At 43.2% G+C, this 15829-nt stretch overlaps 1 protein-coding gene across 1 annotated transcript; it reads right to left on the bottom strand.

The window, feature by feature from the left end:
- Window positions 1-3522: 3522 nt before the first annotated feature.
- On the bottom strand, window positions 3523-12868 carry LOC107120771 (vomeronasal type-2 receptor 26-like). The gene is made up of 5 exons (XM_015423538.1): window positions 12822-12868; window positions 11756-12047; window positions 8364-8591; window positions 5914-6040; window positions 3523-4433 (listed from the first exon to the last, which is right to left on the bottom strand). The coding sequence occupies exons 1-5, from the start codon at window positions 12866-12868 to the stop codon at window positions 3523-3525; spliced, it is 1605 nt and encodes a 534-aa protein (XP_015279024.1).
- Between the last annotated feature and the right edge of the window lie 2961 nt (window positions 12869-15829).

Raw genomic sequence — 15829 nt, 5'->3', positions numbered from 1 at the left:
CCAACGCCCTGGCAAAAAAGAAGGCTTTGCAGCACCTTCTGAAGATGTCTAAGGAGGGGGTTTCCCTCTCCTCTTCAGGCAGCCCCTTCCACAGAGCCAGGACCATGACAGAGAAGACTGAGCTCTGGGCAGTATTAGACTGGCCACCCTAAGTGTTGAGAAAGCCAGTAGACGGCTCCCTGAAGACTGTCATTGGTGCAGAGGACAAATGGATGTAGACAGTCCTTCAAATTGGCTGTCAAGGCCCCTTTGTTAAGATATGATGAACGCTTGGACAATAAAAATGAGTTAAAATCAGTTGCAAACATCAAAAGCTTAAATTCAGATTTTAGCTGGTGGGAGATAGTACAAATTCAATCAAGATACACCAAAGTTAAACAAACATGTTTTTGTTTAAAAATAATTGAAGTACATAAAATCTTGCTATGTTCTGTGGAAAAATTGATTAAAAATTTGTATGCATTAATGTTGGAACATAAATCACAAGATGAAATAGTTAAAGCTCTATGATTAAATGGGCACAAAATGTTGGGCATAATATAAATTTAGATCAGTGGTCACCTGCAGAACTGAGTCAAATTGAGGTGATGATACCTGAAGTTCAAAAACCAATGTCTCCAGATCCTGATGACATGTGCCCAAGAACTCAAATGTGAGACTGATGATCTACTAACCCGCATATGTAACTTTATTGCTAAAATCAATCATTGAATTAGAAGATTGGAGAGTACCAATCCAGAGGGGAATCAATTAGCATAATGTCTGTCCCGTGCAAATTAGTAGAAACTGTAATCAAAGATAGAATTATTTACACTTGTAGAGGAACAAAGCCTGTTGAGGGAGAATCCTACCTAACCCACCTTTTGGAGTTCTCTGACAAACTAGCATGTAGATAACAATGACCTGATAAACAGTGTTCCCTCTAAGCTGAGTCAGTGTGAGCTAGCTCACAGTTTTTTAGCCTCCGGCTCACACATTTTTGTCTCAGCTCAGGAAGGATGGCTCCAGAGCAAGCTAATTCATGCAGTAGCCAAATCGCTCGCTCACAACTTTAATGCCAGCAGCTCACAAAGTAGAATTTTTGCTCACAGGACTCCACAGCTTAGCGGGAACATTGCTGATAAACACTAAATACTTGGACCTTCGTAAAAAGGCTTTTGACAAGGTACCTCACCAATGACTGCTGAGTAAACTTATGTAATGGGCAGCGAATGGTTAATGTGTTACCCTCATCTGCAAACCTTGAGTGACAGGGGATTCAAATGAAATTCTACAGTTAAGAGTGACAGCTGAGGGTGACAGAAGAGTTAAATTCTGTTAAGAAGAGTGAAGGATTGTGAGAGGATCCTGGATCAGGGAAGTGGAACCAGTAATCCCTCCCTGAGGGAAATATCTCCTAGTAAAAGGGGGTCATCCCAATCAAGAGTTTAAGAAGGGAAATTGGAGCTTGTGTGCATGTTCCTGCCTTCACAGACTTAAGTAATTTTGAGACAAAGAAGCTTATGCCTGTTCATTTAAGCAGTGACAGCCAAGAAATCTCTCCACAGTTTTAAAGACCTGTCTGTATAACAAAACAGCTACCTGATTGTAACAAACTATCTATTGTTTATAATGATACAAAGTTACCTCATTCCTGTTGCTTGTTCAGTGGCCATGTTCCAAACCTGATACCTACCTGATCATTTTTTAAATATATATTTTTATTGATTTTTCACAACAATGCTTATCTCAATAATAATTACCAATTACACAATTCATTCCATTAACACCTTATATTACAAACCACCTATTCTAGACAACAGCACAAATAGTTATAATTACCTATTTCCTATCACTCCACCCCAAAAAAAATTCTCAAAGTGTTACATCCATCCATTAATAGACAGTTTTATCTACAGTCTCTAGCAATATAAACCTGACCGTTCCTCATAGTCAACCTTACTCTCTCATCACAGAATACTAAGAAAACTTTCCTTTACCCCAATATAAATTTTTATCTTATTTTTGAACATTTGTATTTTAGTTATAAAGATATATTTCTTAATTTTTATTATTATTATTCCTTGTTTTCAGTATTTACCCCCTAACAGCTCTATCCCATTTTTAACTTTCTCTCATTGGCTAACGTACGAGCTCTCCAGCCATTCCGGACTGACCAGCCTCCACCTGCCCCTTGCCCCCATTCTGGACAAAATATCAGTTGGTTAGCTGTTGTAGATTTTCCAGGTTGTCTGGCCACATAACCTGGAAAATCTACAACAGCTAATGGACTCCGGCTGTGAAAGCCTTCGACAACAAATACCCGTTGGTCCATTAGAAAAGGGGTCAAGGGTTCATGTTCGATCATTGTTTATTTTGACAAAATCTGGGGAGGGTTGGCCTGTAGCCATGAGGCATAGGATCATTTCAACATTGCTGCTTGTCTTTGGGATTAAGCAACCGACAAATAATTTTAAAATACCCAAAGGCAGAGGAAAGAAAAATATGTGTGAGTGTGCAGAGGAGAGATGGCTGACATAATGATCCATGAAAAGATCCCAAGAGGGCTATGGAGACTCTCCAGCCACAGTTTGGCCCAACATGTAACAAGCCAGGCCCACATTTCAGGGCAGGCTGAGGCTAGCCTCTAGACAGAAGTCACCCAGACCCTCGCAGGGCACCCTCTCCTAGAAGAGGGCTCTGTTGCATCAATTCTGTTCTTGGACAAAAGGGGGCCAATAACAGTGCTGTCTGGTTCCAAGCCAGACACCTAGCAACCCTTGACTAAACAGTGAAAGGCCAGGCCCAGCTTAATCCATCCCGAGCCAAAGAGCAATGTGGAGCTGACAAGAAAATGATCTGTTCCTGGTCAGTTGGGATAGAAGAAGAAGATTCCTTCTTGGCCCCCTTAGCTGACCAGGCGATCCCACATTATTCAAAAATGCATGGAAAAGTCTTCACAATTGTCTGATTCACAAAGGGGGAGCCGGCACAAGTGCTCCTTCCATACTCTACCCCTTCAGTTGGTGGGACTTTATCAGGACTAACTTCCCTGGGTAAATAGGAGTCTCATGTTTCTTTTTAAAAAGTGATGGGCAAAATTACTTCTGCCTGCTAGAAAGTGAGGAAAGAATACCTCGGTGGGAAGTAGTCAAATTCTTACATCTGAGTTGCTAAGTTAGGGATCAGCCATGGTTGCATAACCTAGCCCTGCAAGGTCCTGGAGAAAGGTGCCTCTGATTGAGTGGAGTATCTTCTCAAAGCTAATTCAAAAACCAGAACACTAATTTGGGATTAGAAGGAAGACTTTAAATCTCAGAAGGCATGCCGCATAATAATTCAAGTGTTCAAAGAACTTCACAAGTTGCAATCATTACAACAACCTGACCAGTAATATTATCTTCAGGTTATAGATGGCAGCTGAGTTTAAGGTATAGCTACATTGTGAACCGGGAATTTCTGGAGCTGTAATTTAGTCAAGACAAGTACAGTCATTAGTCAAGTACAGAGGAAAAAGGCAGTCCACCTCCCAAACACATTGAATTAAGTGTGATAGTTCTTTTTCCCTATGAACTGTTCTCGGGAGTTCAGCTCGGGTCTCATTGTAATTACGTAGAATTTAGGAAGGAAGATACAGCCCAAGAGTCCAGCACTTGAGGCCAAGATGGAGAAGACCTCCACAGCCACCATGTATTTCCCTTTGGTGCTCAGGTAAGTTGGGACAAAGGACACCCAAACACTGCAGAACACCAACATGCTGAAGGTGATTAGCTTGGCCTCGTTAAAAGTATCTGGCAACTTTCTGGCGAGAAAAGCGACAGTGAAGCTGATGATGGCCAGAGCCCCCATGTAGCCCAGGACAAGATAGAACATGATCACAGACCCTTCGTTGCACTGTATTATAATCTGATGACTCTGGGAATGCATGTCAAACTCTGGGAAGGGTGGAGAGGTTGTCAACCACACAGTACAGATGCCAGTTTGAATAAGTGAACAGAGGATGATGAGGAAGACTGCCAGTTTCTTCCCAAGCCATTTCCTCATCCTGCTTCCTGGCTTGGTGGCCATGAAGGCCAGAACCACCGTAATGGTTTTGGCCAAGACAGAAGACACAGCAACAGAGAAGACGATGCCAAAAAGTGTTTGTCGGAGAAGGCAGGTGACTGTTCCTGGCTGGCCAATAAAGAAGAAGGAGCACAGAAAACAGAGCAGGAGGGAAGAGAGCAAAGTACAGGTGATGGTCCAGTTATTGGCTCTGACAATGGGCGTATTGCGGTTCTGAATGAAGCTCCTCATCACCACACCAGTGATTACAGAGAAGAAAACAGCATTGGAAACCAAAACCATTCCCACGGGTTCTCTGTAAGATAGGTAGGCCTTGGATTTGGGGACACATTGATCTTGGCTCTTGTTCGGATACTGATCTTCTGGGCAGCTGTTGCAGTGATCTGCATCTGAAAACAACACACACAGCGCAAAAACTGCACTACGGTTCGTGTGATCCAAACAAGGCTTCATTCATCCTCACTGCAGCAACCAATCATGTCATCTCTAAGCATGGAATGATGGGTTGCTTCAGAAAAGAACACATATTAAATTAAAAATTTTAAAATTCCCCAGGGTACAACATGAAGGTCTCAGTAAAAAAAAAATCTGGTGGACCTGGATTGTGTTTCTCCTAGCTGTCTCGTAGTAATGGGACTTATTTAAAAGAACATGCATGTTTTAAAGTGCCCTGGCGTCTATCATTTTATGCTATTGTTATCTGCATATATTTAATCCACAGATCTCAAAGGTTTTTATGTTAAATAATTTAAAAACACCGGACAGCATTCTTCATACAATTTTACACAGGTTAAGTAATAAGTTTTATAAAAAAATGGAATCCAGTGTTTGCCCCCCAACATGCAGCAGACAGCATTTGACAAGTATTGATACATGACATGAAGTAGCATAGAGTATCTTCACATTATCTGAAAGACGTAATCAGCATTGGATGGATTCTGAGATGGAGCAGCCGCCAAGAGACCTTATAGGCAAAATCAACCACTGCCTGAACGTGGGTGACTTCTCTGTTGTGGCTCCATTCTTATGGAATGGCCTACCTGCTGAGGGAATACTCCCACTCTCCTGGCTTTCTGCACACTATACAAAAGTTAGTTATTCAAGAGGGGTTATTCAAGAGGGGCTTCCCTGTACAGAATGATTCACAAAGTTACTTGGATAAATAATTATCTATACTGTGGCCCCGGTCAGACGGGCTGGATATCGCGGGGGGAGGCATGGCTAATTGCCCTGGCGCAGTTTGATCCACGATTATGTGATCAGACTCGCTGGCGGCACACCACCGGTCCTTTCCTTGGCGCTGGCGGGTAAACGAGGGACCGGAGGGGAATGCCGCACGCCGGTGCGATCACACCACGGGGGTCTGGAGGCAGCTCGTGGCAAACGTTTACTAGTACCTTGGAGGTACTAGTTTTTTAACTCGCATTGTCGGCAGTAAGCCACGGGTGCGCTCCACTTCCCAGATGTTGGGGTGTGATCGCGCCCAGATAATCCGCTCACCATCCGTGCCTCTCCCGCGGCAAGTTTGCCGTGTGACCGGGGCCTACTGTGTATAGCTTGCTGTAAGTAGGATCCTGCTATGTAATTTTGCATCATTTAATGTGTTAAGTTTCTATTTAAGCTTTGGTTTAGTTCTCTCTTTAGATTTCTGGCTGACTCCAGATTTTTACAATCCTAATTCAACTGCTCTGTTTACTGAATGCCCCGTCTTGTTGGTTGCACTGATTCACTTTGTGTAATGCTCCTTGAGTCCCAGTGAGACAGGCAGACTGTAATTACGTAAACAAAGAAACAAACAAATCAATCGATAAGATTTGACAGCTGATGTGCCGTCCTCATAACCAGCATGCGTTGGATTATTTTATTTACCTTTCTGGACTGATATCGTCCTTCCAGGGCACGGAGAACAATCATAGCAGCAAACCTGTTCCCCCTCCCGAACTGTTTTGCTGTACCCAGGCTGGCAGCTCTCGACGCAGGTGGAATGGGGCTGAGTCTAATGGAGCCAGGAGGTAGAAAGAGATTATTTTCTTTTCACTGAGTCAGAATGCTGAATTCCACCTCCCATCCCTTGTCAGTATCTCAACGGGAGAGTACGTCCTTTGCAGGGAGAAGGTTCAAGGTTCCAGAAGCATTTGGTGCTGCTACATACTGGGGAAGATCTTTCTTTTCTTTTCTAGGGAGCCTGGGCGACCAACTGCCAGTGGCGGTGGTAGAAAGGGCTGTCAAGTCACAGTAGACTGATGGAGACCATGTAGGGTTTTCAAGGCAAGAGATGAACAGAGAAGGTTTGCCGTTCGTTGCCTGCCTCTGCATAGTAACTCTGGTCTTCCTTGGTGGTCTTCCATCCGAGTTCTAACCGGGACTCCACTGCCAGCAGAGATGCTCAAATACCAGGTGGTTTGGATTGCATCCTGATCACCAGTTGTGGCCAGGCAGACAAATCTTCGATAGGTCGACTGCTTGTAACTCATTCCTAGTGGTTCGGGGAGCTGCTGTACTCACTCCCAACACGACACAAAGCACAAAATGGTTGGACTTTATGCACGTGTATTGCATAAAAGGAATGTGTTCCACCAAGGAATACCAGGGCCGTGACACAGAGGCAGGCAATGGCAAGCCACCTCTGAAAGTCTCTTTCTTTGAAAACCCCACGAAATGGGTTGCCATAAGTTGGCTGTGATTTGATGGCACTTTCCACCACCACCACTGACTGCTATTTACATTTGGCTATGTTAGGCTTTCACATGTGCTCAGTTTTACAAAGCACCAGGGGAGTTTTAGTTACCCCTTGCAAATCTGTTTTTCACACCTTAGAAAATGAAATAAAAAAATAAAAATGAAATTGTGCAGGACAAGGGGGGGGGGAGACATCTAAAAAGAAAAAAGGGACGTTTTGAACGCAAGGGCACCCTGACTGAGCTGGGGTGTGCGTAGAAAGGGAAATCTGCTGCCTGAATCCCGTAACGGAGAATGGACTTTCCCAGAAAAGCCCTTCCTTTGCGTCATGCCAAGAACCAGGGCTGTTGGGACTGCCTACCTTCAGGTGTGCATGTCAAGAAGGCTCCATCTGCACGTCAGAAGTCCTTATGTGATTGTTGGAGAACAACCTGAGGACTTGGCATCACACGTGAGATAGGAGCGTTGTGCCTCCAAGACACGCACTGGTTCTTTGCTGGTTGTGACCACAAGAAGAAGAAGAAGTGGTTTTAGCCTTCCCCTCCCAGGCACTTTTCTGTCCTCAAACCACCCCGTGGAGCTACTATTAGCTCTGTTGTGAAACTTGCATCTCGCCCCATAAACAACACGATTTTCACAATGAAGCCAATAGCGTGGAGGTAGAGTTGCCATCTCCCGCCATTACAGCTGATCTCCAGCCAACAGTCATCAGTTCACCAAGAGAAAATGGCCACTTTGGATGGTGGACTCCATGGCATGACGTGGAGGTAGAGTTGCCATCTCCCGCCATGATAGCCCGCCATGACAGCTGATCTCCAGCCAACAGTAATCAGTTCACCGAGAGAAAATGACCACTTTGGAAGGTGGACTCCATGGCATGATACCCCATTTAAGTCCCATTCCCAAACCCCATCCCTTTAAGGCGCCCCCTCCAAAAGGCCCAGGTATTTCCCAACCCACAGCTGGCGACCCTATGTGGAGGAGGGGGGGGAAAGCTAATGCCACTTCTCCCTGCATCTTGTGGTAACCAAGATCCTGTGTACATCTGAAAGGCACAAAACTCCCATTGAATGTGTGCTTGCAAACTCCTTGTGTTGTTTCCAATGAACACTAAGACTTGTGATGGGTAGATGCAGCCTCCATGTCTTTGATCCTGGAAACACAGACCTAGGAGGTGACAATGGATGCAACCCACACCTTCCTTTGGTGGCTGCTCAGGTCATTGGACAGTGAACTCATCATGTAGATTCTTGAAATCACAAAGAGAAAAACAGGGTCTCTCTGTCTTGTGCTCCAGAGTAGGCCTGTGCAATTTGTGGCTCATGAATGCTGATCATGAGTTATGTTTGATGACCAAGCATAGGGTCAAAGGAACTGAAGTCCAGAAGACTGGTTACATGAAATGTCTGCATTTATCCAGGTTACAAGGAAACAGCATTTGCCATTTCTGCCCATGGTGTCTTTTGGACATGATGAGTTATGTCTCTAATGTTCACATCTGATTGTCAGGGTCACGGTGGAAATGTGGGTGATTCTAACTGGCCATGTTTGGGATGCCAGACATTAGAAATCTCAGCTGGAGGGGATGGGAGTGGTAGCTTCATAGTACAGCTTGCCAGGAAAACAACTGTAATTCCCACCTGGTGTTGCATTTGCTTCCACACAATGAGGTCCTTGTCAATGGAGAATTCTTCACCTTCAGGAGCTTGGAGGTCCACCCATCCAACCCGGATGCTCTGGAAGGACTGATTGGGAAACGTGACCCAGTTTATGATATCACAACCAGCTGCCAGCTCCCCGTTTCCATAAAAAAATATTTCTTCCCCAGCACTGTTGTTGAAGCGAACATTTTTCAGAAAGGAGTGAAGCTAGGTTGGAGGGGGGAAAAGTGATTACAGACTATGCCCACTGGTGGAAACTGAATTAGCAATCCCTGTAGTGAATTACTGCAAGTCTTACTTCATTTAAAACAGTATTTAAAACATTTTAGCCACCTTTCTGTTCACTGACTGTGGCCAGTGATGGAATTAACAATCTCTGTCTTTAATCTGCTGAGCTGAGCTTTTACCACAAGTCTCCACTTGCCACTTATTTTATTTAGTTACATTATTTATTGTCCACCTTTCTCACTGAGACTCAAGGCAGATTATACTGTGTAAGTGGTAAATTCAAGGCTTTTTTGTTTTTGTTTTTTTTTGAAAAAGAGGTGCCGGAAGTCTCAAGATCTTTAGGTGGGATCCAGCCAACTTCACTTATTCACACCCACTTCATCTACTTTACAGCCCCCATCCTGCATGACTTTTGCTCATGCCAATCCCTCAGTCCCCAGCATAGGGGTTTCAGGCTGCCAAAGAGGAACCCTCCTCTCTTTCTCATGAGCAGAAAAGCTGGATGGATCTAACCCATCATCCAGAAACCAGACCTCTCAGTTCTCTTTGGACACTGACTTTCAGGGGAACAGAGAGGCTTTGGCAGATTCAGAAGTTAGTCATTCCCCGTTCAGAGACGCAAAGTGATTTGTGTATAGTGCCATGGTATGCAGAGGATTCCTTTAAAAAGCTCTTTAATTAAGCCTGTTGGGATAGTTTCAGATGGGCAAACACAGAAATACTACTTTTGGGTTAAACTGAAGATGGTTTCCTACAGATAACCCTAATAGCATGAAGAGGAAAACGGAAGCCAGCCAATGGACTCATTCTGTTAACATATGAGGCAATATATTAAGCTGATGCCAGCGGAAGATCCTACCTGCCATGGATGAAGATTCAGGAGATTCAGTGTGCCCCCATGCCCCTTTGCCTTCAGTCGGGTTCTCATTGAATGCATGAGATGGAGAGCATGTGCTACAGCATAGAGAGCGTTGTAGATACTATAGCTCTGCCCAGACATTCTCATTTCGAATACGAACGCCGGGAGGCTCTCTAGTTTTTCCTCCCCAGTGCATTCTTCTCTGTAAGGATGATATATCTGGAAGTTACATTTAAATAGCAACTGCCAGAGTATATAGAGGAAAGAATACATACGCTTGTAGGGATTTAGTTTCTGAAGAAAGTCTTGGAATCCCGGCACCACATTTGTGTGGAGCATGAAGGACAAGGTGCCATTCAAGGATTTTAAGGGGGCTGTCTGGTCAAAAGCCACACTATTAAAATCCCACTGAAGTGTTCTGATCCAAACCTTTTCTCCACAAAACATTTCATACAGGTGATTTTTTTCTAGAATCCGTTGTAAAAGCATAATAAAGTTGCTGTCTCCATAGTCAAGAATCACTTTGGCCTTGGTTAAAAAAGAAGCAAGTATTGGCTTAAATGCTTTCTGAAGGGGTTCTGTATCCTTGGATAAAGCCAGTGTTGGAGTCTTTTCCAGAAATGCAACACAAATGCTGTTCTGGGTGAGTAGAGGAATGAGAGTCCTCAGAAAAGTTTCTCCACTCTCATTATCTGACACAAGAAGGCCAATCCAAGTCCACGCAAAATGCTTCAGGAGGCGAACAATCCCAATATATTGAGCATTTTCATTTGGCACCATTCGATAGAAGGATGGGAACTGAATCTGATCACTCAGCCGTGGGTCAAAGGATCCATAACTGAGCTAGCAGGAGACACCAAAAATTTAGACAAGTGAAAAATATTCATTGGTATTCAAGCAAAAAGTATGTTATCCAACACAATGACTTCCTTGAATTCAATCATATGGTAATTACATTAAAAACACAAGATATTAAACCCTGCATACAGAGGAAAAAAGAATAGAAAAAGGAGGAAAAAGTGGAAGAAAGACTTTAAGGAAGGCAAAAACCTTAACACCAAACAGGTGAATTGGGACATAACAGAACAGAGAAGAGACAAAGTTTACAAAGATCAACGACATTTAACTGAAAACAGGAAAAATCAAAGCAGAAAAGAATTACAGCAAAACGCTATTACTGGGAGTGATAAGGAGTGGCTGTAAGACATTGATGTAAGCCATGGGCAAATTTAAAGGATAGTACAAATGTAATGAAGACGAACAGAATTGTGTAATATGGGTTAGCTGCTTTAATATAAACTTATGGGGAAAGAAAAAACCACAATAAAATGCTATTACTAGGAGTGATGATGATTGGTTGTAGGATATTGAGGCAAGCTATGGGCACTCCCTAAGAATAGTACAATTGTAAGGAGGATGCATAGAAATGTGTAATAGGTTTGCTGATTTAATATAACCTTAAGAGGAAATGTTAAGTAGAAAGGGAAAAGATTATAATGTCACTTCATATTACTTTATGGAAGATAGTATCTGATTGTAGGTCAATGATGGCTTTAGATATATGGGAAATACAACAGGAAATATAATAGGAAATGAATATTTTACAATATTAGTTTAAATAGGAATATATTGGCTATTATTTCTTTTGTGAATATATGTTTATTCTTGTGATTCTTTCTTATGTGATTATAGGTTTGAGCTTGTTAATTAGGAGAATATTGAAATTTGAGTATTGGAAGTGATAGGTGGTTGTTAAAAGATCTGAGTTTGGGATACTCTGTAATAGATTTAAGGGGAAATAGATTTTGCGGACAGACATTGATTAAATATAACAGTCGTATGAATTTCTTAATTAACTTAATTGGATAATAATATTCTAGCAGAATAAAAGATGTGAAATATGTAATTTAGGTGGAAATATATGGATGGAAATTAATTCAGATCAGGTGTGTACAATAGAAAGGGTTAGCTGGTGATTGTGAGAACAGAGAGATTAACAGATCATGTGGCTAATCAATAACAAGATTAAGGGGACATGGGAAAGAAAATAGTTGTAATAGGGTGGTATGGTGGTGGGCAGTGGTTTGTGTATGTGTTTGTTTCTGTATGTGTAAAAAAGTTCAATAAAAATTGTTAAAAAAAACCCCACAAGATGTTATGTAAAGTAAGCTTCTATAGTCAAGGTTCACATTAGAGGCGATTTCTAAACAGATGGAGAAGCATTATTGATGGCTTGTTTGAAGACAGGCTCTCCTCACATTCTTAAGTCCCATAAGAAACCTACCTGTGGAATCTTGAAGATATTTAATATGTTGGACATCTGGATGGAGTTTTGGGAAGTGAGTCCACCAATGGCAGCCAATACCTTCTCTTCCTTCACATAATTGTAATTGGAGACTTTTCTGGGTGGAGTGAAGAGTAGATCCAGAGTGCTTCTACTGGTTATAATTTCATCAAAATAGTTGTCATAGATCTCAGCTTGCAGTGTAATATTAGGTAGTATCTTAGAATCCTTGTTAATCTCATCAATGGCAAACACGAAGGCTAGCCCATGTTGGTAGTTTTTAAGTTTTGGGCTGCAAAAAGATTGTTTTAAAAGATAATTGGAACAGTGACTACTAAAACAGGAAGAGAGGGGGTGTTTGTTCCTGCACGGAGACATTTTAAAGGTGCAGAAAGCACAAATTCACTGAAAAAGTTAGAATTTCTTTTAAAGATAGTATTTATGATCATAAAATGATAGATGTAGTAATCATTTCAGTTTTCAAATCTAATGTCATATGTTTCATTCAATAGGTACTCAGTGATAAAAGAGTAGATGAAAGGTTTACAGGAAGCAATTTTCTCCAGACCAGTTTGGTAAGGGATTTTGGAGGGTTTTTTTTTTTTTTTGTCTATCTTCCGGTCATGGAGTAGGGGTGACTGGGGGTGTAGGGAGGAGGTAGTTGTGAATTTTCTGCCTTGTGCGGAGGGTTGGACTAGATGACTCTGGAGGCACCTTCCAACTCAATGATTCTATAATTCTTTCACTTGCCTATCCCCCACAAACAAAACAAAAAATAGATGAAGTGGAGAATTTAAACTACAATTCAGTGTTGGAGTTTTATGAAATTATCACTTAGCCCCCACGAAAATAGGTCACCTTGCAGAAAATGTCAGAAACATTTCCCTTCACAGAGACCTACAGAGAGTTTGCTGTGTGAATTTCACAACTTCACTTAGTTAGGCCTGTATCCATTTTTACCATAAAAATGGTGTAAGATTGCAAAAAAAAATATTCTGTGAATTTTCTTTATCACGCACTACAAATGACTGGTTGCCCTGCCAAGTAAACCTGTTGAAAATCTTACCCACTGATGAAAGAACGTGGACGTTCTGTATAGCTGGGTGAAGGCATTTCAGCAAACGTAATGGATACAAATCCCCCAAGTATAATCTCATTTGCAGTTCTATCGAACTGCAGTTCATCCGTTCCTTGGAAGCTATCCGAAGAAGTATACAAAGGCAAACAGAAAGAAGTAGGCAGCACTAAAAAGAAAAGCACCAACAACATGGACCTGAGTGCTTCCAACTCCAGAGCCCACCTCCACCTGCATAGCTGCACTGTTACCAGCACAGACCCCAGTACTTCTGCTGGCAACATTGGTCTCAAAAGAAACCACATGCAACCATCCACAGGACTCATGAAGATTAAGTAGGCCCTGCAGTGACTCTAGTTCCAATCTGGAGTATTTTGGATCAGAAGATCAAACTGAGATTGGCAAAGCTCTAACTATCTCAGCTCTAGGATGTATTTCCAGGACTCTTTATAGATGGTATCTAGTTATCCTCGTGTATTGAGGAGTTTTAGTTACAGATGTTTTTCCAAGTGGCTACTGCCGCTTGGGGGCTTCTACAAGAAGTCAAGTGGAATCACAGTAATTTTTATAATTACAAGGCTGGTCATGAGTTTTCCCTACCACACGAAATCTCTGCATGGCCAGAGAAAACATGTTTGTGTGGTGACATTTTAGCCAATGTTGTGTGGTGACATTTTAGCCAATCCTTATTTTGAGCCGTGGTATTTTGTTATGTACAACGCGATCATCAGCCATGCTAGATCTGGGCCTGACTTTACAGACAGATGGGTCTGCATTACTGGGGCACATATGCAATTGTGATTGGCATAGGGAGAACACATTGTGACGGAAATCTCTTTCTACTATGCTTCTTTCTCTCACACACGAATCTCCAAACACCAAGGATGCATTCTACACACCAATGTGAGATATCTTGTAACAAGAATTCTCTGTAGTACTCACAGAGTTTCATTCAAGGCCATTGGGCCTGGGAATGCTGGTGCCCCAGCTCCTTCTACAATTCAATAAGGCATGAAATCTTATTGGCTGGGTGGTAATTGACCAGCCAATGAGTAATGGCCACGGAAGAGCTATAAACGAGGCTTCTTGCCCGTCCTGTACAGGTATTTTCTGTATGCTGCTGAGATACCCACCCTCTCTAGAAAGAGCATGGGGCTAACTTATCACTTTGTGGTGAAGCGGGAGGTTTTTTTTGGGTCCCTTTGATTTGTTTAAGGAGCTGCGGTGGCTCAAGTGGTTAAGACGCTGAACTGCAGGCTGTGGAAGGTCAGTAGTTCAGCAGTTCGAGACCCGAGTTGCCGCATGACGGAGTGAGCTCCCGTCTCTAGTTCCAGCTCCTCCCAACCTAGCAGTTCGAAAGCAAGAAATTGCAAGTAGATAAATAGGTACCACTCCGGTGGGAAGGTAACAGCATTCCGTGCGCCTTGGTGTTTAGTCATGCCAGCCACATGACCACGGAAATGTCTTCAGACAGCGCTGGCTCTTCGGCTTTGAAACGGAGATGAGCACCGCAACCCTAGAGTCGGACTCGACTGGCTTTCGAGCAAGGGAACCTTTACCTTTTACCTTGATTTGGTTGTTCGGAAACTTCCCCCCCCTCTATATTATCATGAGAGGATATGGGATAATCTGTCGATGTCGCAGTTAGGCCATGACTAGTTTGTCAGCAACAGGTCAGGTTGCTCATGGTAGGAAGAATGAATTGCTGAGCACCCTAAGGCATCAGGGATAAGGAAGGGCCATTACTGAACAACACATTATTTGTCCTCATTGGGTTGGAGGGGTGTGATGGATGAGTATCCTTTGAACACTAAGAGGAAATACATGGTTGCCATGGTTGCCATCTTGGCCTTGAGTTCTGGTCTATTGGGCTGCATCTTCCTCCTCAAAGGCTCCCTTATGACACGGAGACCTGAGCTGAATACCAGAGAACAGGTAATGAAGAAAACCAGTTACCATACTTAAAACTTCCAGAGATTTTAATCTTTATTTTCTGCTTAAATTTTTATTTGCTGTATGAATGGACAAGTAAATATTTATTAGTTTAGAAAGCAACTCTCTATATATCTAATTCCCAACTGTGCCCCTGTGGTGTGGATACTTATTTCCAGAGACAGGGAGCACATGGAGGGAAAAGAGATTTCCCTGCACACGTGGGCCACTCCCCATGTGTGCAGAAAAATCTAAAAAGCTTTAAAAAAGTAAGGGGGAGGTTAAAAACAGCCAAAACGTAGAACAGCATTAACAGCGCCTGAGCAGAGAACATTCTTAATAGAGCTGGGAGAACGTGCACCATCGCACTATTTGGAATGCCAGGAGAAGCAGTTGCAGCCGCCAGTACAACCGCCACAGCTATAAGCACCCCAGCCAATGCTCTACCTGCAGGATGCCCCAGGAGCCTCAGCTCAATTCTCCCCTCCACCAACTGATGCCGGCTGGCCTTTGCCTCACCCGCGTGAGGGAAAAGAGGGAAGGAGGTGTCTCGGCCACGTTGGACTGCGCCGTGTCCCCTTGGCTGATGCCTGAGGCGACAAAGTGGTGCTCCTCCAGCTCTGCACCGCTGCCATGGCTGCTCAGCCTGGGCCTGCTCCTCTGGGTACTCGGTGGGGAGCATCCACAGTGCTGTGGCAGCACCGGTGAGCGCCGGCCCGGCCATAGGGGAAAGGAGGGGAGAGAAAGGGAAGGCTGGGGAAGGGGAAGCAAAGATGGGGGAAAGCCCCCTCCTCGCAAAAAGCCCCCTCCTCAAATGGCAACAGGGCACCCCCAACACCCCCCCACTCCCCAACGGGAACTCAGAGCTTACAGTTCTATTTTTTATTTCTTTTTAAAAAAATTTATTTGGGACTTATATCCCGCCCTACCCAAATGGCTCAGGGTGGCTAACAGACGGCCATGCCGAGATTAAAATATAAAACAGTACACAGTACAGACAGTAAAACAATTTTACCTACATAATAAAATTTGGTGCTCTAATAATTTACATAAAGTGACCAAGATGC

Source organism: Gekko japonicus, unplaced genomic scaffold (genome assembly GCF_001447785.1).
Source record: "Gekko japonicus isolate JY-2015 unplaced genomic scaffold, Gekko_japonicus_V1.1 scaffold3393, whole genome shotgun sequence".
NCBI classification, from domain to species: Eukaryota; Metazoa; Chordata; class Lepidosauria; order Squamata; family Gekkonidae; genus Gekko; species Gekko japonicus.
This window is presented reverse-complemented; position numbering and strand designations above follow the sequence as displayed.